General features: G+C 36.3%; 1 protein-coding gene across 4 annotated transcripts in view; it reads left to right on the top strand.

The window, feature by feature from the left end:
• Positions 1-23,983, top strand: part of LOC577068 (prominin-1-A) — a 78,318-nt gene extending 54,335 nt beyond the window's left edge. For 2 of the 4 annotated variants that reach the window (XM_011664341.2, XM_011664340.2), the window contains exons 16-26: positions 1,690-1,815; positions 2,086-2,166; positions 3,418-3,501; positions 4,110-4,163; positions 5,521-5,601; positions 6,927-6,995; positions 7,521-7,610; positions 10,142-10,260; positions 10,772-10,806; positions 13,087-13,137; positions 21,516-23,983. In XM_011664341.2, coding sequence (XP_011662643.1) covers positions 1,690-1,815; positions 2,086-2,166; positions 3,418-3,501; positions 4,110-4,163; positions 5,521-5,601; positions 6,927-6,995; positions 7,521-7,610; positions 10,142-10,260; positions 10,772-10,806; positions 13,087-13,112 — 765 coding nt within the window. In that variant the 3' untranslated portion in view covers positions 13,113-13,137; positions 21,516-23,983. Of the gene's footprint in view, positions 1-1,689; positions 1,816-2,085; positions 2,167-3,417; positions 3,502-4,109; positions 4,164-5,152; positions 5,233-5,520; positions 5,602-6,926; positions 6,996-7,520; positions 7,611-10,141; positions 10,261-10,771; positions 10,807-13,086; positions 13,138-21,515 lie in introns of those variants that run through there. The other 2 variants (XM_011664343.2, XM_030985657.1) reach the window with 2 other exon arrangements.
• Positions 23,984-26,163: the final 2,180 nt, after the last annotated feature.

Raw genomic sequence — 26,163 nt, 5'->3', positions numbered from 1 at the left:
TTGATAAGCATTTACCAAGACCCTTCTTAGAACTTAAAATCAGGCTGGCTTGAAAGCGAAATATACGGGTCCTGCATCTTGACGTCATACGTGGGACAGGGAGCTTGGCAAATTTGTGTTAATAAACTTTAAAATGGCATATTAATTATGCCATTTGTATAATTTGAGCATTTTGGTTATTCCAAATATTTTGGTATTTTTTTGTTGTTTGACTGGGAAAGATGATGATTATGATGATAATGTCCTAGGCAGTTCATTGCTTGTGTTTTCAATTCCGAGACTGAAAATCATTATGATGCAGTTCCATTTCCGATGCATGTAGATCTAATTGTAATCAATATTTGAAGGATTGAATCCCGCATTGATTCGTCTATGATTTAATCTGCTTGAAATTTGTGAAGAATGATCTTAAACTTTCCCAAAATGGCAAAATATATCACCCAGTCTGGGCCTATTTCACAGTAGTCACAAGCCGAGCCTGTCTCTGGCTCCCACGCCCATGGCTTAGGTTCGTTCAGATAGGCTATGACTTGCCCCGCATCAATGCCGTCTTCTTCTTCTCTTAGTCTTCCTCTCCCTTCTAGATCATCTACTTCCTCATCATCATCACTGTCACTTGATGTGGAGCTGTTAACATCAATTTTAATGTTTTGTATTGATTTTTGCCCAAAATCCGACTAAATTTTCAGTCAGAACCAATTGATGAGTCGTTATTTACATCCACATTCAATATTAAAGTGTGCACTGATATCAGAACAGTCGATTCCATTGAATGAATTTACTCAGTTTGGACCATTTACCGTAGGTCATTTCGAACTGTGGCGTTCGTTTTTCACTGCCCTACACTGGTTGAAAGATGTCAACCTGAAAGTTAAACAATTGCCTTGTCGCGGCTTGCTGCTGGGGGCACGGTTAATTGTGAATTCACCCTATGGTATTGAATTAATTGGCAACACTGTTATTTTTCCTCTGTGGTTATACTGTTTCTTTTCATGCTTCACAAGAAATGAAATAACCAAAATTTAAATTATCTTGTTAAAGGTATAGACCAGTTTTGGAAAGGCCCCCCTCTCAAAAAATGAAATGGATGCTCTTATTACCAATCATGTGAGAGAATATGTTTTGACTAATACATGATGATACAAATTTTGCCAGGAAACTGCCTACTAATTGATATATTTGGTAAATTATCATATATATATATATATATATATATATATATATATATCGATCCGGCCTGGATAGATATTGCGAATACACTTCAATGTTGTACATTTTGGCATATATTTCTGCTTTTTTGCTAATTCAGGTTGAAGTATTGCCATCTAAACCTCTGAAGGCAATATTTAAACAATATTGAATGGACATTTTGCACCCAAAACCCTTGAACCGCAATTTTACCACTACCAGTCTATACCTTTAAGTTAAATGTAATTTCTTTGATGGGAAAAGCCATCATTTGTAACTTCTGAAATTAAATTATTTTTGGAGTGGACTTAGCCTTTAATAGATTCAAAGTTTTCTTGCAGTTTATCTATCCAAATGTAATTCTTATGAGTTTGAAATTGATGTCAAGACCACGATCAAGGTGCTGAGGCACTTGCATGTTGAGGCAGCTATTATATTTATGAAACATGGATACAGTGTTCATATATTTATATTTGTTTATCCCTTGTCTCTTTGATCCAGTCTTCCTTTGTGTTAGAATCTATGGACCTATCTAATTTCACTACATTAGACAACAGAGTAGAATCATCACTCATTCGTATCAGAGATGCTGGTGATAAGATCAACATCTCAGGTATACTCCAAGAGGTAAGATAGTCAAATCTCTCTCTCTCTCTTTCTATTTCTTTCTGGGTCTCCCTGCCTACAAGTACTTCTCTTTCTTCCCTTTCTTTCACCTTCCCTCCGTTCTCCCTTCCTCCCTCCCTCCTTATTTCTTCTCCATTCTACAGAAATATGGTATTTTTCATTCCACAACAGATTACCTTTAAAGTTAAGATATCCTGTTGTAAATAAAAATGTCCTTTTTAAAGATATACCATTTATTGATAATCCCTTTTTCCTTTCCCTTTTTGATAGATAAATCAGAGTATTACCAAAGTAAACCTGACTGACTATGCCATTATTCTGAGGACCACAGCAAACAGTGTGACAAATATGGTAAGACCACACGCTATTATTTAATTTTGTTATACATGTAATAATATAATCAAATTCATAATTGTGCTACCTTGTTTGGCGTTCAACAATAAGGGATAGAGCAACGTCGATCTGGCGCTGCTCAGTGGCTGCAGGGCTCATGATCAATTGGGCAAAAAGAATTTCCATTTCGGTCTAATAAAATTTGGAGTGGACTATTAGGCTATTATTATTATTATTATTATTATTAAAGCCAAATATAGAACTGTACTATTTTTGTCGCGCTAACCAAGGTTGGAGTCGAGACTAAGGGATCCATATTGTGTCTGTCGTCCATCGCATTTATTAAAGTGTACCTGCAAGACTCTGTTATGACACATAACTTGGGAACCATTTAATCCTATTGTGACCGACCGTGGGTCAGAGATGCACTTGAGGGGCCTTCAGTTTATGGTGCTATCAAGGGTCACTTGCTAAGGTTAATAGTCATTTAAGGAAATAAGGCCAAATGGATGAATCATGACAAAAATCCTTTGTTCTGTATTTTTGTAGTTCTATGTGGTAGTACTATAATATGATCATCAAATGTTACTTATGAAAAGGGATTTGGCAAGTTTAATTTCAATCTAAAAGTGACTTATGAGTATGCTACTTCACATACAGATACGTGCTTGCATAAAATAGGGCCTGTACTGAACCCAAGTTCGACTTGGGTCCCGTATGTGCATTTTAAAATTGTTCTTTATTTTCCCTCATACTCCCTATCCATTAGCCCACAGGATGCGGGATGAAGTCTTTTGAGGTTGATTTTATACATTCTAGTCATACACAATTCATTTTTTGAATATGATTGGGACACTTTAAAGTTTATCTGCATCACTCTTTTGTGACAAATAACTTGGCAGCTGTTCATCCTATTATGACCAAACTTTAATAGATCAGAGATGCACTTTGGGGATCTTCGTGTTACGGTGCTGTCGAGGGTCACATGCTTTGGTTAAAGGTTATGTGTTCAAGTTTTTCTGCAAGACTCTGTTGTGACAAGTTACGTACACATATTTTTACATAGAGATAATATTCCTCTGGTTGTCACCAGGCTGTAACTTGTGAAAATCCCCTGTTGTTGTATTTGTGTACATTTTTTTAGAATGTCCATTTCTGTTTTAAATTCAGTGATTTATGAATCCTTTGTAAATTTTATTTATTCAGAATTGCATTGAAGTAATCTGAATATATGATTAATTGAATTTGAAACTCTTGTTACCTTTGCAGACGCTGAGTAACATGTTGCACAGTCATGCTTATCAACTGACGACACTTACCAATACATTTGTCAAACCAATGCAGTCTAAAGTGGTAAGAGAGATGTATTCCTGTTTGATAATAATGCTATGAAGGGAAGAGAAATATAGAAAAATAGAAAGTATTTGGCCACCACGTTTTAGAGGGAGAGAGAAAAACAAATAATAAAGGCCAGAAAGAAAAATGGTGTTCAGATTTTGGGGTGCTTTTTCTCCCATTAATTTTATTACCAGCAAAAAAGGGTCATCACAACAAAATAGGGGGCACTTTCTTTAGGTTGTGTACAATGTAATTTATAAGGTATTCCACTTCGAAGTGCAAATGGATATATGCTTTGAGATGCTGTGCATCTCTTGTCCCCTGCTACTATTTTCAATCTTTGTATTTCTGAATGTATTGATATAATTGCTGTTTTACTAGAATTGCTTTTTAAAAATAACCTGTAATTACAACTAAGGCTATGTCTTGGCTTCTATTATCGCCGATAGTATCGGTATCACGAGATGTCTAGCTATTAAGCTCTTCGTAAAACAGTTTAGGAAAATCAGAGACATCTCCATAGTTTGCGACCAAAGTTATAACTATCTTACTGTAGGTTTCAAGAAACGGGTCCCTGAAGATTTTGAATGGTATGATGTTATGTTTACACTCTTCTCCAACAGAATGTGCTAAAGAGTAAGCTAACATCATTACAGAGCAAGACACAGTACTTATCGGTAAGTTGTTGAGAAATTATAAGACAATGGGAAACTACTGTTTTCAATATTGTCTTCCAATTGGCAAAATGGACTACTGAATATGAATTGTTAGAAAGCACCTATTAAAGCAAACGGAAGTGACACGTAAAACTGGTTTTTCAACCTAAGAGCGAATAAGAGTGCGCCCTTTCTCCTGTACATGTGATTCCAGTTTTTACCCTTTTGCCCGCTCTTTACCTCTCTCATTCTCTCTCTCTCTCTCTCTCTCTCTCTCTCTCTCTGTCTCTCTCTCTGTTTCCCCAATTCCTTTTCCTTGGCAGGGTATTTCACTAGACATAAACAGAAGGGGTTGAAAGTTTCTCATTTGACAAGAAAATGTGAAAAACAAGTAATTTAGACCGGTTACAATGCTGTCCCCCTCCCTTTGGAACTATGAAAGGGTCGAGGAGATTTTTGTTGGGACGTTAATCCTAGAGAGGAAATCTCACTCAGAAAGTATTGGAGGGGTAGGCTGTGGGATTGCCAACAAAATTTAGTTCCCAGAAAAATGGGATTATTTTGGAGATAAGAGCTTGCATGGTTCCTCAAAAATTTAGATCTGAACAATTATTGTTTGGAGCAATTTTTGTAACCTCTCCTATTAGGGACAATGTTCTCCATTTTGTATGCCTCTGCTCACCGAAGGTGGTGCCTGAGGCATTATGTGTTTTGGGTTGCAGTTCATTCGTCTGGCTTTCCCGTTATCCCAATATCTCAAGAACTAGATGAGATATGGCTTCAGACTTGATGGTAGTAGTATGTATCACCATAGGAAGACAATCTGATTAGATTTTGTAGTAGCTAGGTCGAAGGTCACAGAGGTCAACTCATGATATTCCAAGATTTGGCCTTTGTTATCGTCATATCAACCCTATGTAGCCCCCCCCCCCCCCCCCTCTACATTTTTCATGATGATTTTGTAACGCAAAATACTCTTGCGCTGACATGTTATTACTTTTTTCTTTCAGGTCTTGCGCATCTTTTGAAACAAATTTTTCGATAATCGGACCTACCGTTACAAAGTCATGTGACGTCTTGTCTTTACATGTCAGCCCGAAAATTGCTCATTTTCGTGATTTGTGTACATAAAATATTAAAATATAAGTTTATAGTTTATGAGTTTGTTTTGGGGGTCACAATAGCTTCTAATTTTGCTGTAAAAAAAAAATTGTTAAATATGGAATGGATTGTAAACATTATTTTTCAATGCTGTGAATATTATATCTGTAGTAAGTGTAATAAGAAGAGTCTTGAAATTTCAAGCCAAACTGCATGTAACAATTAGGGATGATTTAAACAAAAAATGATATTGAATGTTTGAATAAATTTTTTTCAGGCTATGATTAATGGAACTTTAGAAAGGGTTTATGAGACAGAGTCGTTTCTTCGCAATGATGGTCCGGTAATACTTGAAGAGGTAAAGTAGTCATGCTTAATAAATCAAGTGTGATAAAATGCAGGAACAGTACCATAAAAATGTAATGTACAAGTAATGTACAATTCTATAATTCTGTATTGTATAAATATATTATATAGACTGGGCTTCAGGGGTACATCAGAAATATTGACCAAGCTGAGCTCATATTGCCTGAGTCGAAAGCCGAGGGCAATATGGTCTTAGCACAGTTACTATTTCTGATGTACCCCTCAAGAAGCCCTTTCAATAGAACTATTATTACCTATACATGGCTTTTTTTTTTACAAATGATATATAACTTTGGTTTCAAGCATGATTTTTACTCACCATGTATGCATGTTTTTTTTTTCCCCTTACTCTTGTCCAGAGATGAAAATGTATAAAAATGTAATTGTGACATAAATTGTTACTGCGCTTACACAAAACTGCGCGTATTCACTTTAATAAAAGCGCACTGACAAGAAAGAGTGGAATATGGCATAATTTTGCCCTCTGATTTAGTACAGTGGTCTACAGGGAAAACCCGGAAGAGGGCAATATGGCAAATATTGCCCCACCGTTTTCATATTCGGAGCAGCGTGCAAAATATGACTTTTATATAACAGCTAAAATGCTTTGTATGGGTAATAATATGTAATATTCTGTATGAGCTAATGTTGATTCTAGTCTTCTTTGATGCAATGGCAAATAAATAATGTTGACTGCTGAGTGAAGCAAGCCCATTATCATAACAAAAACATTATCATATTTCATAAAGTTAAATGCTGTGCTGGCTCTCGCAACACAATTAATTAATTGATTGCTTTATTGGCTTTTTTTATTTGTTTCGTATTACAGGGCTCTGCTTCTAACCAACGTTAGTATCAGTCAATTTTTGAAGATAGGGAAGAAATACGAATTTTTCTATCTACAAAACATCAGAAAAATTATAAGTTAATTGGATCCTGGCTAATTCAGCACCAGGGCCAACTTGGCCTTGGCAGAAATGTTGGTCAAGTTATCCAAGAACTTAATTTATTGCAAATACTTGCATTAATATTTGCATGAAGCTAGTCCTTGTGAACACCCAAACCTAAGAGTATTGGATAGGAACAATTAGTTAAAAGGTACAGTTGAAAATTGAAGAGCTACATGTACAATTCTATAAAACTTGAAATCTGTTTTTGTAGTGGTCTCTTCCATTTGAGAAAACCTATTGCCAAGTCGGCCCTAATACCGAGTAAGTCCAACCTCATTATATATATCGTACTGTGTAATAGTATAAGGGTCATGGTTTTGTATAACGATTTAACAAAAAATTAATTAATCCTTTGTTGCCTTTTCAGGAAATCAAAAGGTTTAGAGATAATTTGGTTGGTTACCTAGAGCAGACTGCAGATCACATCATATATGAGGTATTGATTTTATTTGATTTGTCAGCTATAATACATATAAAATGCAAGAAATGTTCACAATGCCAAATATATATATACTTCAAAGCTATGTTTGGTCAAATAAGCAAGAATTAAATACTCTAAAAGAGATTTGAATGTACTCCTGTATTTCAAAGACTACATGAATCTGTATTTAAATATTATTATGTATTGGAAAGTTTCAAGTGAGATATTGTGTAGATTGTTAAAAAGGGAATAACTCACAGTGTGATAAACTACAATCAGATATTAGTGAGATTTGACACTAGTTTTCCTGTTCAATAAACATTGACAATTCCATGACAGTTTCTTTGTTAATTAATGTTTTTTAAACACCTTATTTCCTTACACTGTACTAGTTTCATTTACATTACTTTATCACCTCTAACTTTAAATCTTTGTTTTCAGTGTTTGAATATCTGAGAATGACTGAAAATTGATTTCATTTTTAATAAAAATTAAGTATGTTACTGTTGCTTTGTATAACTGCTTCTGTGAATTTTATAGCTAACAACAGACTTTGGGCACTGCAGGCCTATAGCATCGGTCTACTCATCCCTTGACATGGTACTCTGTGATTACACATCAGATTCTCTGGTAACTGAAATTTTGTTTACTTTTGTAATAATTATGTGTGAGAAGTAATTGCATGAGGCACTATGTTTTGTTCACAATAAGGGACTGGCCTTTCTTGACATACCGAAATATGCTAATAGTTGGTTTTCATCGGATTTAAAAACTTATTACCGTCTTAACTATAATGTTATATTAAGATATTATAAACATGCAACAACATTTTCTTGAACAAAAAAGCAAAGCAAAGCAAATCAAAAACAAAAAAAACATTCACTTTTACTAGGATACCAAATACTAAATACTTTGTATATATGTTTATACCTGTTCTTACTTATATCAGGGACATAGCATGTCCCTGCTTATATTCTTTGTTGCTGTTATGAGTTTATGTTCATGATTTCATTATTATCATTATTAATATTTTTTTAAACTATTGTTCCTTATTATGTTTAACAAGGCCTCATGGGAGACCACCATTATTGGTGATAATGAGTCACCCTGTCTAAATATCAGAAATAATAAATAAATAAATAAATAAATACTTCATTCAACTTCAATGTCTTCCCCTCGCCATTCATATTGCACCAATTCGACAAACCTTCAAGACTGCACTCAAGACCTACATGTACATATTTACGAAAAAAAATATGTTATTGCTATATTGAATTTACTGTGTATAATTTGATTTATAATTTGTATGTAAAAAAAATAAACCTCTAAACTATTATTTGTAGCATAATTATGTTTACTAGACACATTGTAGTTTTTTATTCTTTCTTAATAAGTACTTAAGTTGTAAATAGAATTCAATTTCCTATGCCTTGTATACTTCAAATTGTATCAATATGGGTACTTTGGATTCAGCAGCGTTACGCCACCGCCGCCGCTGCGTCATATTCTTGTGTGCACTCTAACTGCCACATTCCTCGATGGATTTCTTTTAACTTTGGCATGGAGGTGTATCTTGGTATAATCTCCACACCTATAACTTTTGGTGATACTGCCCCCAGTGTTCCGTCTTCTATAGGGTAAAAGGCCATATTTTTTGTGGATGGTTTGTGTGCGCTCTATAGGCCACATTTCTCAAGGGATTTTGTTCAAATTTTGAACGAAGATGTATCTTGGTATAATCTACAAGCCTATAGATTTTGGTGATGCTGCCTCCAATGTTCCGTCTTTAATAGGGTCAAAGGTCATATTTTGATTGATGTCTTGTGTGCACGCTAGTGTGCGGTCTAACTGCTTCATTCCTTGGGATTTTTTTCAAATTTTGTATGGAGATGTATCTTGGTATATTCTACACACCTATAACTTTTGGTGATGCTGCCCCCAGTGTTCCGTCTTCTATAGGGTAATAGGCCATATTCGGGTGGATGGTTTGTATGTGCTCTATAGGTCACATTTCTCAAGGGATTTTGTTGAAATTTTGAACGAAGGTGTATCTTGGTATAATCTACAAGCCTATAAATTTTGGTGATGCAGACTCCAGTGTTCCGTTGTTTATAGGGTCAAAGGTCATATTTTGATAGATATTTTGTGTGCACTCTAGTGTGAGGTCTAACTGCATCATTTCTTTCAAATTGAGTATGGATGCTGCCATCAGTGTCCCATGTTTTATAGGGTCAAAAGGTCATATTTGGTGGGTAACTAGTGTGCGCTCTGCAGGTCATATTATGTTTCATGACGGATTTCTTTCAAATTTTGCATCTAGATGTATCTTGGTACAATCTACACATCTCTCCTTTTTGGTGATGCTGCCCTCATTGTTCTATCATTTATAAGGTCAAAGGTCATTTGTCCATTTGGTGCGCTGTTACTGCCACATTTCTTGAAGGATTTCTTTCAAATTTTGAATGGAGGTGTATTTTTATCATACCTACATATCTTTAGTGTTTGATGATGCTGCCCTTATGGTTCCGTCTTCTATATGGTCAAAGGTCATATGTCTTTTATGCGCTTTAACTGCCACATTTCTTGACAGATTTCTTTCAAATGTTGTATGGACGTGTGTTTTAGTACAATCTGCACATCTTTAGTGTTTGGTGATGCTGCCACCTGTGTACTGTCTGTTTTAGGGTCAAAGGTCATATTTTGGTGGCTGTCTTTTGGCGCTTATATTGCCACATTTCTCAACAGATTTCTTTCAAATTTTCTACAGAGATGCATTATACTCTAATCTACACACATATTGTTTTGGTGATGCTTCTCCTAGTTTTGACAATAATCTGAGCCACTAATGGCAATCTCTACGTCATCCTTTTATTACAGGGAGGGGAGAGGGGATCTTTGTCCCTCCTTCGAACACAAGGATGACACAAAATTGCTGCCACTGCCAGGGCATACAATCGCATTGCACAGCAATACTGATTGCGATATTTCTAGTTTATCTTATTTTCTACTAGGCCGACAAGTTTCCTTTTTCTTTACAAATCTAAAGCGCATAGAGACTTTCCAGTATTATGTGCTATAAAGGTATGATTTAGTTTTTTTAGTTAAATGTATTATTATAATATATATACATGTATATGTCTCTCTCTCCAACTCTCTCTTAGAATTCATTGTGGTTTACATTGGGAGGTTGTGTGCTACTTCTTATTCCAAGTATTGTACTTGCCGTTAAGCTTTCCAAATACTACAGGCGAATGAAGTTCTTTGAAGACATATATGGAGAGTAAGTAAATTACTTAAGAATTCTGAGCAATGGGATCTCTAAAATCATGCATGGAATCCATTGAAAAAAGGAGTTTAGTTAGATAGAATCGAGTCATACATGTAGGTGATAATAGTTAATTGATAACAAGAGCAAGAAGGGGATTTGTTAATGAAAATAGGAAAACATTCCCATAGAGTAGATAGTAGTAACCACATTATATTTTAAATGAGTAAACCTCTTGGGCATCAGTATTTAAGGCTAGTTCCCCTACCCTCCCACACTCCCACCACAGCCCTTAACTATTCTTTAATTGAGGGATTAAAGCACTCAATGGCATTAATACTGTTTAATCATTGAAAATGTTGCCGCCTATTACAAAATGGCTTGCGTCCATAGTTTCATTATTCTACCTAGAAGAATACTTAGAAGAATATCATTATATGTTTCAGCCTGAGTGAAATGTTGGGAGAGAAAGCATTCATAGAGTAGTGTATGACAGATTCTTTCTCCTTCTGGTTGCTTCTAACAGGAATGACCTGGACACATTACCCATGAAGGCATATGGTAAGTTTTTCTGTTCCCATAATGTTTAGTTCCTTACTGACAAACTTCATATTGATTTTAGAAATGAAAGAGTTCCAAGTTTTGTCTAGTTGTACCAGTAATGAAAAGGTGTATTGATCCAGTTTTGCCTAACAAGAAAAATATGAGGCTAAGAGACACTGCAATGGGTCCGTTTCATATCCCATATGAGGCTAAGAGACCTTATACATTGCAATGGGTCTGGTTCATATCCCAGTAGAGGCTAAGAGATATTATACATTGCAATGGGTCTGGTTCATATCCCATATGAGGCTAAGAGACCTTATACATTGCAATGGGTCTGGTTCATATCCCACCGCTAACAACAATATTAATGCATAGCAGTTCAGAGTTTATAAGTGTCTAAACAAATTTTCCTCTTTAACTTTGCAAAATAGTTTGAAAATAAGAATGTACATTAAATGAATAGTGTTAGTGAAAAAAAAAAAATATTGACAAAAATTATTCTTGTATTAAATCGCTCTTATTCCTGAAAGGCACAATGTAATGGAACAGAAATAGAATCAATTTCTCCAGCGATTTTTGCATTTTCTGCTCATGTACAATTAGTAATTCAGTGGCGTTAGACCTTAACAATTACAAATAGAATAGGAAGGGGGAGTAAAGTATTTTTCACAAAATTAGAGCAGAAGTCATCTTTTATTATCCATTTTTCAACTGGCTGCCTTGAAAGAACAAAGAGTGATATATATGACTATACTGCACCCGGGCTATAAACTGGTTAGTAGATACGATAATGATGTTGATTACTCACAATTCTGATAATACACAATTTCTATGTTAAAACTATGACATTTCTGTTGTTGCAAATCTATCAAACTAATTCTTAGGAGTATTATGAAGTGAATGGACTATCCATTTTAATAACAGACATTAGCATATGTAACATGTATGAATGAATATATACAACTGTATTGAACTTTTGGACTGAAATAATAAATGACTCTTCGTCACAATATATTAGAAGTTTAGGCACCAGTTATGTGATCAACACAGACATTGATGAGATGGAAGCTGAAAGTGCAAAGGCCATACAACTCTTGAACATATCACTATTAAAACAATGCCTCACAGAGGGCGGCATAACACATTTCTCACCAGAAAGAGCTAATACAGCTGTATGCATGTTCTGTGTGAATAAATAGATGATACCCAATTGACCTCTCCACTTTTCAATGTAACAATATTCAAACTGCCACTCCTCTGTTAAATATAAAAATGTATACTCTTACTTATCCGCTTTGATTTGATACAATATCTTGGAAGATTGACTATGCTCAACCATCCCTTTTTAATACTGCTGATTCCTATTCTAACCATGGCTCCAGTGTCCATTTCTCCTCTATAAGCAAGCCAAAAATGATTGTTTGTGCTATAAAAATATATGTTATGGTAACTGAGCCAAATATAAAGCAGGTTTTTCCAATATATATGTATATATATATGCTTTAGTATATAATTAAGCTAAATATGTAAAACGTTTCCTTCTTTAATATGCCCTGCACTTCAGTGAGCAAAACATGTCAAAAGTCTGTGCACAGAAATATATTGTTATATACAACTGTGCAGACACATAAAAACATGTTTTATTTGGACACTGAAAATATAATTTACTGCATATAACTGAACTTAACATTAATGCTGTCCATACAAGTTGAGTAACCAATAGTTCATCTGTTTGGAGCCAGAAGTGCATTCATCATATCTTTTTACAAAGAGTCAACACCTTTCTGGCTCTCTTTGGATGAATAAAATTGATAAAAAACGTTTTATATGCACTGTACATATGAAAGTGCTACCACTGCCCTTTTAAAAATGCTTTGGCTGCCTCCTTATCAAATGCTGAGTTGCTCCCACTTAACCCTCTTAGTGCAATCCCATGATAACAAAGTTATTTTCAACTCTTATTTTGCACACACAGAATATCAGACTTTGTTAGGTATGTGCGAATCTCCCTTCCCTCGACTGGCAGTTTGAATCCCAATCCCTCAAACCCACCCCTCTCCTGCATAGACTTAATAGTACTGGTACTAACAATAGGATTTGCAGTGCATCATTTAATCCATTTCAGTGTATGTTACCAATTGTCATCTAGTTCATGCCCATTGTCTTTTTAATCCAAAATTTATGGTCTGTAATTTTGGTAAGTAAAACGGCATTCAAGGTTGGAAAAGGGTCGGACAAAAGTTTGTAGGTTTAACTGTTTATTGATTGCTGTATGATTGTGATTTTCGTTTTCAGAACCTAATAGAGAGTTTTCATCATAAGCTGCCTTTTTCTCTTTCTATGGGGGTTAGTAGCGAGAAAACCGATCCACGTCTGCCTGTCCGTACATCAGTTTTGAAAGAATGATGCATCTTGAGTTTATGCCTCTTGCTCATGCGTCTTATACAATCATTGTCTATTAATTTATTTTGATTTCATCATACATCTTGAATTGTAAGTTGAGGAAAACATTCTGTGGATAAGAAGAAGTCACTAATTTCTCAGTAACAATTTCAATTGGAACTTAGGAGTTGATCACACAAATGAAGGGAAAAGCATGAAAATGATTTTTAGGCTTTCATGCTTGTGAAGTGCATGTTTGAATGTTTATCCGTACATAATTTTCCACAAATTCATGTTTATTTGGCTATAAATCAAATTATATTATAATATTGCATCGGAGTTTCCACCTTTTTTTCCACTCTTGTTTGCATCAACTTCATATCTACTTCATTTTGCTTTACTTGCCTCTCTGTTCCATTCTAATGCCAATAAGGATTGCCCCGGTAGCTGAAAAGTTCTCTGAACCTTCGTTGCCCTGGCAACAGCTGAGAAACCCCTCATATAATCCCCTTTATATAATTATGTCTGCGTGAATATTTCCTCTTTTCTTCTGAAAGACTTTTATTCAGGAAGCTCCAAAAAGCTAAATAAATTTACCCATACGTTTTTTCTGATTTTCTTGCAATTGTTGTTCATTCCCAACCAGATCTTAGGTATAGTTATGGTGGATTACTTTTATGTCTCCTTTATGAAGTAGCCGGAAGCGTAATGTTTTTGGGTTGTACAGTCTGTCCGTTCGTACGTCCCGTTCTCGTGATTGCGTTATCTCAAGAACCGATTGACAGATTCCTGCCAAAGTTATGTAATATATGTATCTTGCAGAGTAATGAACTGATTGGATTTTGGGGTCACAAGGTCACAGGCTCATTATGTATGCAAAAATAGCTCGTGATCACATTAGAATCGATGGGACAGATTACCATAAAAACTCAGTACATGTATGTATTTTGCTGAGCCAATGAACTGACTTTAGGGTCATGAGGTCAAAGAGTCATTCATGTACAGTATATGAAAAATAGCTTGTAATCACAATATTCTGAGAATCTGTTAATGGATTACAATCAAACTTGAATTTTAAGAATTGCTTCTGTTTTGGTTTGTAAAATTGCTCTATGGCGGAGGCATCAATTTTGACTGAAAAATATAAAAATTCCACGCCATCTTCAGGTAAACCTAAGTCTAAGACTACCACAGCAGCCGTCGGCTCTACATGAGGTACTGCCCCCCTCGCAATTGCTTGCATAAGCCAAGGAACCAAAGAGAGAATTACTTATGCATGCTCCAATTAGCCCCAAATCCAATGGCTAAGCAGAGCTCAAAAAACCTGAACAAAATTCTTCTGCAGTTATTGCACAATGCCCTGCTTATGCAGAACCAGCAAAGTCTCCCATCCTTCCATCATTACCAGTGTTCTGGGTGCTTCAGGTCCCTTCCCGCACAGACGGGCTATTCTACAGAACCCCAAAACCTGGCACTAGCCACCATATTACATGCCCCAGATTCCTCAAGGTGTATCGGCCACTATCATTCTCGCCCAGCCTCTATCATCATAGGCAAGGTTTCAAGACAATGAATGTTATTATAGCAGCCCTTATTTAGCGTCTCGGCCAAGAAATTGCCACCTCAAGCACAGCTAGGTGACAAGAATGCATACAAGCTGAGCGAAACCCCCTGCCACTTTTTTGCTCAACAGGGGACCTGCATTTTTTTACAAGATCATTCTCCAAATGAGAGACCCTCACACGGAAATTCCTGTTAGAGACAATAATATGACCAGTTCCCTAGACCCTCATTTGAACGCAGTGTGAGTTACCAGGGCATCCCCCAGTGGAAAACAAACTGAAAAAAATTGCCCTATAATGGTACCAGGTGTCCACAAGCAAAGTGATACCGTCCATAATCAAGAAAGGGTATATTCCAAAACTTACCAAGCAACACACTCCAAACATATACAGAAAAACAAAATGCCTCAAGGTCACCTAAAATTAAAGGCCCTATAGGCAGAAATAAATGCCCTACCGGTACTTCAGAAAGAAACTATCAAAAGTGCACTCAAAAGAAAAAATGTGCTCATCTCCCCCGTCTTCTTAACCCCAAAACGAAGAGAAAGTTTGCATCATGTTGAATTTGAAAAGGTTAAACAGTTATATCCTGAACTCCACATTCAAAATGTAAAATCTGCCCTACTTTCAGCCCATCGTCAAGTCAAACGAATGGGCAGCCTCTATAAACCTGGTAGATGCCTATCGCTCCATTGACTCGATCAGCATCCTTTTGGTTTCGCTGTAGGAAACAAACTCTACCTTGGCCTGAAATTTGACAGGAAAATAGCACCTCAACTTTTCACCCATATTATAATTATAGGTAATTATCACTTGATAACTCGTTTTACACCTAAGGGGCATCAAAATCTTTGCCTACGTAGACCTCAAAATTTGGCTTGATTATCCTCTCCCACACGGATAGACAAAGTAAACCAGATGGGCCGTTCCTTACTCAGCAGATCAGCAACACAGGCAAAGCACTAGTTAAATTTTTTTGGCCTACTTACAAGTATCATAGACATCGTGCGAGAGTGCAGACAGAGAATAAGTGAGATCCAAATATATATATATTCTCTGACCAAAGCCATTATAATCACAAATTACCCCACAGGCTGTACAGAAGGGGAAGCTTTTTACAGCCACAGCAACCTCCCTAAAAATGTTCATGGATGCATCGAATATGAGTTGGGATGCAGCTTTAGATTCGGAATGAGTTAGGGATATTGGATATGAGAATAAAAGACCCAACACATGAACATATTGGAAATATGAGCAATCCAATGTACTCTATATAGAGTGGCAACCTAATCCAAACACTGTCAGACAGATCTTCAACATATATGGGTCTCACCAAGTAGACCGGTTTGCCTCTGCCCTTCCAGTATACTGCATGAAGCACAACGACCCAGCAGCTCTGACAATGGGTGCCCTCTCAATATCACTGAGGAATATCCTGGGGTAAGCATTTCCCCCATCCATGATGATACCAAGAGTGCTACAGAAGGTTCATGCAGGAAGACAAAGTAAACCTGTTGATAGCGCCATGGTGGCCATTGTGCACTTGGTTTCCAACTCTGGTGAACCTCCTATTCAACCCTCCTGTGTTGCTTCCGAACAAGGAGGACCTGTATAGAAAACCGGAGACCATGATGTACCACCACTTTGTGAGCAGCTTAAGGGTGACATGATGGATCATTTCATAGTCTTATGTGCCTTAACTAAGCCACCCTTTGAGCCCATGTATAATAGCTCCCTTTCAGATCTAACAAAGAAAAACGTTTTTCTGCTAGCCGCAGCCTCTCGAAGAAGACGTAGCATTTTACATGCTCTCACAATCCCCCCCCCCCCCCCCCCATTGCTCAGTTTCTCCAGATACCATCTTTCAATGGATAGTCCAGGCCATTAAGGCTGGAGGTGAGTCAACCATTGTACCCCATCAGATATGCGCCCTCTTTCAGCCAATACCTCTAGAAGACATTTTGATAGCCGCTTGCATGCAAGCATAATCTTAACACATTCACATCTTACTACCGGTACCTACAAGTATCTGTTGTTATTTCTACTTAGTCCTACTTACTCCATACTTACGTAATGTTAACGCCATCCTTTACACATTGTCACGACATGCTTTCAGCGGTCACAACCTTTCTTGATTACGTATTGGGCATGCGTAGACCATGTGCAAGTAATGTGAAAACTCCGGGAAGTATGCGCAGCAGATACGTAAATTGTTAGCAATTCATTCGTAAATTTTGTCATGAACTGGTCATTTACAATACATGTGAGCCACTCGGGCATTGGTACTCACCAGTCAGTACCGACACGGGTAGGATACGCATAGCTTGCGAAGTGTTCACGAAAGTCGTCCACCAAATTTGTTGTGCCAAAATTTTGAAAATTTTGAAAACTGCCACTAATTTCAAGCCTTGTCCCGCATTGGCCCTCATCCTCCCGCATGTTCCGCGAACGCTTCCCATTGTGGCAAGAATGTGGCACGAAATAATGCGCAAACCAAAATCGTGCAAGTTTCAGGGTGCCTTATGTCATGACCAAACATTCTATCTACAAGTGAGCTTTACTTACATTGCTTAATGAGCCCTTCCCACCTACCCCACTCTGCGGATCCAACCTGCATGCTGGTTTCGAAGTATCTATTCGTATGATCATGGTCATATATAGGGGATTGGATGAGGGGTTCCCAGCCATTGCCAGGGCTAGGAAGGTTTAAAGAACTTTTTCACATACCGGGGGCAATCCTAATTGGCATTAGAATGAATAAGATGGATAAATAAAGCTCACTCATAGATAAATACTAGGTCACAAACATACATATTGAGTGGAAAAAGAAATGCCAACATGCATGTGCTATGATTGCTGCTAAATGGATCATTTTTTAAATACATATGTAAAGGAGCAATCCAACCTTTGGTATACAGTGTATGTTAATTTGCATGAAAGCAGAATCATAATGGAAACAATATAATTCTGTAAAAAGAAAAGACATTTTAGAAATAGACATTATGTTTGAACAGATGGGAAAGTTGTCCAGCACTCCATCACTTTGACATATACAGAGTCAGCCAATTTGATGTTCCCATACATATAGTGATTACAACTTTCACAAATTCATCACCGTACTTTCTTATTGTTTTTGTCATTTTTATTCAAACTTTCACCAGCCTGATTCTTTTTTGTTTCTGATTTATTTTAGAGTTGCTCTTAAGTTTGGATTACCCATTGAAGAATAGATGTTTGGTTGGATATAAATCACATGACACTATTCCTTACAAGGGCAGCATGAATTAAACTATGTTTTTAGAATCACCATTTATGCATCTTCTAAACCTTCATTTCATGTTTTAGGACAAAAGAGAATAACAATGTCAAAAGTTTGTAAAGCTTTTTTGAGTTTAAATGTGAACTGTGGCATAACACACCACTGATGATTCTAATGGATTAGATATTATCAAGTGAGGGCAGATATTCACAATCCCTTAAATATCCTCTAGTCTTTCATTATCATTGTTTAAAGTCCACAGTAATTTGATTACATTAATTGTAAAATTATATATCATTCCAAAACTTACCAAGCAACACACTCCAAACATATACAGAAAAACAAAATGCCTCAAGGTCACCTAAAATTAAAGGCCCTATAGGCAGAAATAAATGCCCTACCGGTACTTCAGAAAGAAACTATCAAAAGTGCACTCAAAAGAAAAAATGTGCTCATCTCCCCCGTCTTCTTAACCCCAAAACGAAGAGAAAGTTTGCATCATGTTGAATTTGAAAAGGTTAAACAGTTATATCCTGAACTCCACATTCAAAATGTAAAATCTGCCCTACTTTCAGCCCATCGTCAAGTCAAACGAATGGGCAGCCTCTATAAACCTGGTAGATGCCTATCGCTCCATTGACTCGATCAGCATCCTTTTGGTTTCGCTGTAGGAAACAAACTCTACCTTGGCCTGAAATTTGACAGGAAAATAGCACCTCAACTTTTCACCCATATTATAATTATAGGTAATTATCACTTGATAACTCGTTTTACACCTAAGGGGCATCAAAATCTTTGCCTACGTAGACCTCAAAATTTGGCTTGATTATCCTCTCCCACACGGATAGACAAAGTAAACCAGATGGGCCGTTCCTTACTCAGCAGATCAGCAACACAGGCAAAGCACTAGTTAAATTTTTTTGGCCTACTTACAAGTATCATAGACATCGTGCGAGAGTGCAGACAGAGAATAAGTGAGATCCAAATATATATATATTCTCTGACCAAAGCCATTATAATCACAAATTACCCCACAGGCTGTACAGAAGGGGAAGCTTTTTACAGCCACAGCAACCTCCCTAAAAATGTTCATGGATGCATCGAATATGAGTTGGGATGCAGCTTTAGATTCGGAATGAGTTAGGGATATTGGATATGAGAATAAAAGACCCAACACATGAACATATTGGAAATATGAGCAATCCAATGTACTCTATATAGAGTGGCAACCTAATCCAAACACTGTCAGACAGATCTTCAACATATATGGGTCTCACCAAGTAGACCGGTTTGCCTCTGCCCTTCCAGTATACTGCATGAAGCACAACGACCCAGCAGCTCTGACAATGGATGCCCTCTCAATATCACTGAGGAATATCCTGGGGTAAGCATTTCCCCCATCCATGATGATACCAAGAGTGCTACAGAAGGTTCATGCAGGAAGACAAAGTAAACCTGTTGATAGCGCCATGGTGGCCATTGTGCACTTGGTTTCCAACTCTGGTGAACCTCCTATTCAACCCTCCTGTGTTGCTTCCGAACAAGGAGGACCTGTATAGAAAACCGGAGACCATGATGTACCACCACTTTGTGAGCAGCTTAAGGGTGACATGATGGATCATTTCATAGTCTTATGTGCCTTAACTAAGCCACCCTTTGAGCCCATGTATAATAGCTCCCTTTCAGATCTAACAAAGAAAAACGTTTTTCTGCTAGCCGCAGCCTCTCGAAGAAGACGTAGCATTTTACATGCTCTCACAATCCCCCCCCCCCCCCATTGCTCAGTTTCTCCAGATACCATCTTTCAATGGATAGTCCAGGCCATTAAGGCTGGAGGTGAGTCAACCATTGTACCCCATCAGATATGCGCCCTCTTTCAGCCAATACCTCTAGAAGACATTTTGATAGCCGCTTGCATGCAAGCATAATCTTAACACATTCACATCTTACTACCGGTACCTACAAGTATCTGTTGTTATTTCTACTTAGTCCTACTTACTCCATACTTACGTAATGTTAACGCCATCCTTTACACATTGTCACGACATGCTTTCAGCGGTCACAACCTTTCTTGATTACGTATTGGGCATGCGTAGACCATGTGCAAGTAATGTGAAAACTCCGGGAAGTATGCGCAGCAGATACGTAAATTGTTAGCAATTCATTCGTAAATTTTGTCATGAACTGGTCATTTACAATACATGTGAGCCACTCGGGCATTGGTACTCACCAGTCAGTACCGACACGGGTAGGATACGCATAGCTTGCGAAGTGTTCACGAAAGTCGTCCACCAAATTTGTTGTGCCAAAATTTTGAAAATTTTGAAAACTGCCACTAATTTCAAGCCTTGTCCCGCATTGGCCCTCATCCTCCCGCATGTTCCGCGAACGCTTCCCATTGTGGCAAGAATGTGGCACGAAATAATGCGCAAACCAAAATCGTGCAAGTTTCAGGGTGCCTTATGTCATGACCAAACATTCTATCTACAAGTGAGCTTTACTTACATTGCTTAATGAGCCCTTCCCACCTACCCCACTCTGCGGATCCAACCTGCATGCTGGTTTCGAAGTATCTATTCGTATGATCATGGTCATATATAGGGGATTGGATGAGGGGTTCCCAGCCATTGCCAGGGCTAGGAAGGTTTAAAGAACTTTTTCACATACCGGGGGCAATCCTAATTGGCATTAGAATGAATAAGATGGATAAATAAAGCTCACTCATAGATAAATACTAGGTCACAAACATACATATTGAGTGGAAAAAGAAATGCCAACATGCATGTGCTATGATTGCTGCTAAATGGATCATTTTTTAAATACATATGTAAAGGAGCAATCCAACCTTTGGTATACAGTGTATGTTAATTTGCATGAAAGCAGAATCATAATGGAAACAATATAATTCTGTAAAAAGAAAAGACATTTTAGAAATAGACATTATGTTTGAACAGATGGGAAAGTTGTCCAGCACTCCATCACTTTGACATATACAGAGTCAGCCAATTTGATGTTCCCATACATATAGTGATTACAACTTTCACAAATTCATCACCGTACTTTCTTATTGTTTTTGTCATTTTTATTCAAACTTTCACCAGCCTGATTCTTTTTTGTTTCTGATTTATTTTAGAGTTGCTCTTAAGTTTGGATTACCCATTGAAGAATAGATGTTTGGTTGGATATAAATCACATGACACTATTCCTTACAAGGGCAGCATGAATTAAACTATGTTTTTAGAATCACCATTTATGCATCTTCTAAACCTTCATTTCATGTTTTAGGACAAAAGAGAATAACAATGTCAAAAGTTTGTAAAGCTTTTTTGAGTTTAAATGTGAACTGTGGCATAACACACCACTGATGATTCTAATGGATTAGATATTATCAAGTGAGGGCAGATATTCACAATCCCTTAAATATCCTCTAGTCTTTCATTATCATTGTTTAAAGTCCACAGTAATTTGATTACATTAATTGTAAAATTATATATCATTTGATATGTTTCTTTTTTGTGCAGAATGATCCTCCAGTTGGTGATACTGAAACTACATTAACCAGTGTGGATTTGGTGTTATATGCTACGCTATGCCTGGTGAATCCTACTGGTGCATTCATATGGTGCCTTACATCGTTAGGACTATTTCTTCCTTTGAGAATTTTTTTCTTGACAAACAATTAAATGTGACCTGTTTTGGAAAGCTTTTTTCTCGCTGTGCTGCAAGCTTCTTCAGACCTTCTTTGTAGATGGTGCTGTTGCTAATACTGAATTTTTTAAAACTCCATTCTTATTGTAATGGTTTAGCCTATCTCTTGCCAATTGTCTCTTGGTACCCAGAAGGGTTTCAATCCTTTAATATTAAGATTTTATCACCCTTCTGGGTGACGTCCATATGAACTGATATACCACCTAACTAGCTGACAGCATATTGGAAGAAAGTCATATATTCTTATGTGTTTAACAAATAAAAATTGAAGAATTTTTGTTTAAAGCAGCTTAATAGCAAGTCATGAAGTGATGCAAAGACTGCCACAGTGTTGAAGGAGGCTTTTTAAAAGTAATCATAGATTGTTACGAAGTTGAAAACTTGTGATTAACTTTATTGAGCATTTGAACTTTTGTTATGAGCAAGACTTGGGGGAAAAACCTGGTCTTACTACTCTTCTGACTACATCACTGGTATCCTAACCTAAAAATATAGAGCATGACTATATATATCGTGAGAATATTAATTGCAGAAAAAATTTAATGTATCCCAGATTTGTATTGACTTATTAGTTGATGATGGAAAGTGATTTCAAAAGAAGGTACGCATCAAATTTTAAAACTGTGAAATGTGCCTTATTAATGTTGAGAGAGCCTACCTCTGAAGTTAAAGCTAATGGTTATCTTCCATACAAGTATTGATGTTGCCAGTTTATGGATACCAGCTTGCCAGTATGAGTTTGAAACTATCTGTACATAGCATGCCCTCTTGCCCCCAATTTATTATTTATGGCACCAATGATTTACTAAAGTAGCTACCGGTAGAACAGATAGAAATTATCTTGTCAAAAGAATGGAGAAGATAAAACCAAAATAAACTTTAGTTAATAGTACAGACCACTTGCTGTTTTGTCATTGTATTCCATTGTATTCCAAGTTTGTATATCATTTTATTTTTCATATATTATCTATGACTGGTTGAAGGTTCTAAAAAAATGTATGTAAATATGCCATTCATTTGCAAGCTTTAAAATGTATGATTCTTTGTGTGATCAAGGAAAATACATGTATTCATTTGCCAACCCTTTATCTTATGAAGAACAATAAGTATTATACAACTGGACAAAAAAAGTAAACAAAAGGCTTTGTCAAATAATTGTAATATACCTATGCATATTTAGTCATGGGTACCTGAAGTTTGATGTAGCATAATATTGATAATGAAAATTGTTTTTTTATTTTGTACTTTCCATTTATTGATTTGCCATGAAAACATTACAATAGTGCATTTTTGGTATAATTCCGCTCAAGTTTGATATTTTTGTATTGATGACGGAAACATTTTTTTTTTGTATGGGGAAAAATATTCTTGCCAGTTTTCTTTATGCAATTTATATGAGTTTATGATTGTTTTGTGTCTCCTGCATCTCCTTTCTTCCATGAAATAATGTTTCTCCCCCCCCCCCCCCCTATATTTTCTGGTTACTCAGGACAATCCACATACTGTACAGTATTCCTAAATGCAGACTAACTCTTTGCCAGGTAAAGAGAAGGTTAAATTCTGGAAAATGTTCTTTATATTTTTGTAAGGTTTTCATTCTTTTTAAATAAGTGTAGAAGAATGTCTTAGAAAAATATCCCCTAGAAAGAATGACTGTTGAAATGCCCTCACATTTGACATATAACACAATATCACCGACTTATTTGGACCAAACTTTATGCCGTATGTAAATGTAGTCCTATGTACACACTTATGTGTACAGTGCATGTGAGTTTCTGCAAGACTGAGCAAAATTGTTTAAAAAACTCCTAGTGTACACTGATTCTTATTTGCTACGTAAATTACTTTACCGAATGCTTCCAGACGGTTTCTTTCACAATGCAATCTTATGATCGGAACTCAATTTTATCTAAGCCCTGCCCAAGTTGTTCAGTTAATGTCAAGATTGATTAAAATAATGTGAACCTCTTCATCCTTCCGTCATACCGGTACTTCAGAAGAAAAAATAAACCTCTGCAATGTGATGACAGTGACTAAGAAACATGTTTAGCAATACTTGTTGGTTGCATTAAACATGGAAGGTTACCCTAATTCAAGGTTATTCCTGATCTACGTTTGGTTATTGTCGTGTTTTCTGTTGTTGCAATGGAAATTATAGACAGGCCGGATTTATTGCTAAGTCTGCTGCTCTCATAATAAAACTTTTTTTTTTTTTTTTTTAACAATTGGAAGCATTTGTTGTATTAAATAGCACAAATTAAAGATGAACTTGAGTTCTGGTGATGCGATTGCATTGTGAAAGAAAAGGTGTGGAATGGATCAGAAAAGTTGATCATATAGCATGTAAGTAATGGTGTGTAATGCAAGGTTCTGGAGTCATCAAAATCATCATAAATTTGGCAGAGTCTTGGTAAAGTAACAATCACTTACACAGAAAGATGTATATGGGACAACACACATGGTGTCGGGGCTATAGTACTACCTTGATTTTTTTTATCTTTCTATGCTCATTACTCAGTTAGTATACATTTTCTTCCAAAATTGTTTGGCACATGACATTTATTTTTAATCTTGAAGATTCAGTGTAAGTTTCGTTAGATTCTGTGAGAATTCATTTTCTTTTTTTACCAGAACTCAAGTTTATCTTTAACATCAGCAATATAGATTTACAGTAGTGCAAAGTGTACTTGAAGTCACTACATTGAAAAATTAGAGAAAATCTACATGAATTACAAAATCAATGGGCTTCTGTTATTTAAGAAACAACCAAAGCAAAAAGTTCTGTGTTAAAAGTAAATAGGATTAGGATACCATAGGAGATCTGATCTCCCCTAAACGATGTTTCATCTCACGGGTCATAGGCTAACATACAGTCTTATTATGAGGTTTAGGATTAGTTTTAGGACTTTGTTTAGGTTAGGATAGGGTTACCCCTAGTATAATCTTTTAACCCATTACAGTGAGCCAACCACCAAAATGTTTTTTTGGGGGGGGTTTCGTTAGCAGTTCCATGTGGTAACAATATACTAAAAATATGATCACCAATCATAACTTCTGTAAAGAGATTTCGCAATGTTAAATACATTTTTATACATACAAAAACATAAAAGAGACTCGTGAGTAAACTACTTGACTGACAGTTATGTGCCCATAAAAATCATGAGGCCTGCATGGCACCCAAGTCCAATATGAGTTCCATGTGCGTGGGTTAATGGTATTCTTTCTTTTCTTCGTAATCCTATCTGATAGCCCCTAGAAAGTCTGGTGAAGTTTTATAAAGATCATCTTGTACGTTCTAGGTGCATGTAGACAAACTATTTCTTAGGTGATCTGTACACTTTAAAGCTCACTATGATGAAAGAATGATAGAGTCGGATCCAGGGAGTCACAGGGTCTCGATTCTCCCCCCCCCCCCCCCCTCCTTTTTTTTTTTTTTTGCTTGCCAGATATTTGTTGACCTGCTTTTACAAAGTCCTGGACCCACCCCTGTAAAACCATGTTGGCATAGGAACAATGGGATGTAATACTAAAAGTAACCTGGTAGGGTGTTCTTTTACTGTGTGAAAAAAACTCACATCCATTTTTAAGGGATTTTGACAGTGCAGTATAAAATATGTATAATTAGACTTTGGCTAGTTTGGTCAAATTATGTGTATAAATTTAAGGTTTTGATGTCATAATCTTTTGAAATATGTAAGTTTGTATTTCAGTGTTAATGTTTATTATCATTGATACTAATTATATACAGAATTGGACAATAGTAATTTGTAAATATGTTGTTATTGAGTGTGTAAATGGTATCAAATTTGATTATATTGAGAGTGGCTTTAAAAGTGTAATATAACATCTCATAAAAATTGCTGCCTTAAGTAGAAGGAAAATGTTATTTTTAGCACACATAATAGCTCGAATTAGGGATATACAAGCATATTTTGTCTATGGAGAGGTTTATGGACATGCCATGTTGGTAAGAATGCTGTACTGTTTGTAATGCAACTTTAATTGATTTAACTTGATTAAAAAACGACTTGGAATCAAGAAATTTGGCGCCTTTAGCCTTATGCAAGTACACGATTGTTTGAAAACTGCTGTTTTAATGAGTTATTATAACTGATAATTATGATGTATAGAATTAAACAACTATAAAGCATGAAATATGGATTACTTAGCAAATGGAAGGCTTCGAACAACTGCTCAAAACTTATATGAAAACAATGTTAGAAAATGATAGTTTTTATTCTGAAAGCAATTGCCATGTTTTCATGAGTTATTTAAACTTGTCACATGAACTAGCCATGCAAACTATGAGAGATTGGGTATTTCATTGGGACGTCTTAAAAAGGGATATACTTTTCCTCTTTTTATCTATGCCTAGAAACCATTCCTGTACAAATATGATTATGTCATTCATAACATATATCTCTATTAGCCCTAGAATATAAACATGACTTTTATGAATTT

The sequence above is a fragment of the Strongylocentrotus purpuratus genome, unplaced genomic scaffold (assembly GCF_000002235.5).
Source record: "Strongylocentrotus purpuratus isolate Spur 01 unplaced genomic scaffold, Spur_5.0 spur5_scaffold_15, whole genome shotgun sequence".
Classification (NCBI taxonomy): Eukaryota; Metazoa; Echinodermata; class Echinoidea; order Camarodonta; family Strongylocentrotidae; genus Strongylocentrotus; species Strongylocentrotus purpuratus.
The sequence above is the reverse complement of the archived record's forward strand: the minus strand, read 5'-3'. Positions and strand labels throughout refer to the sequence as shown.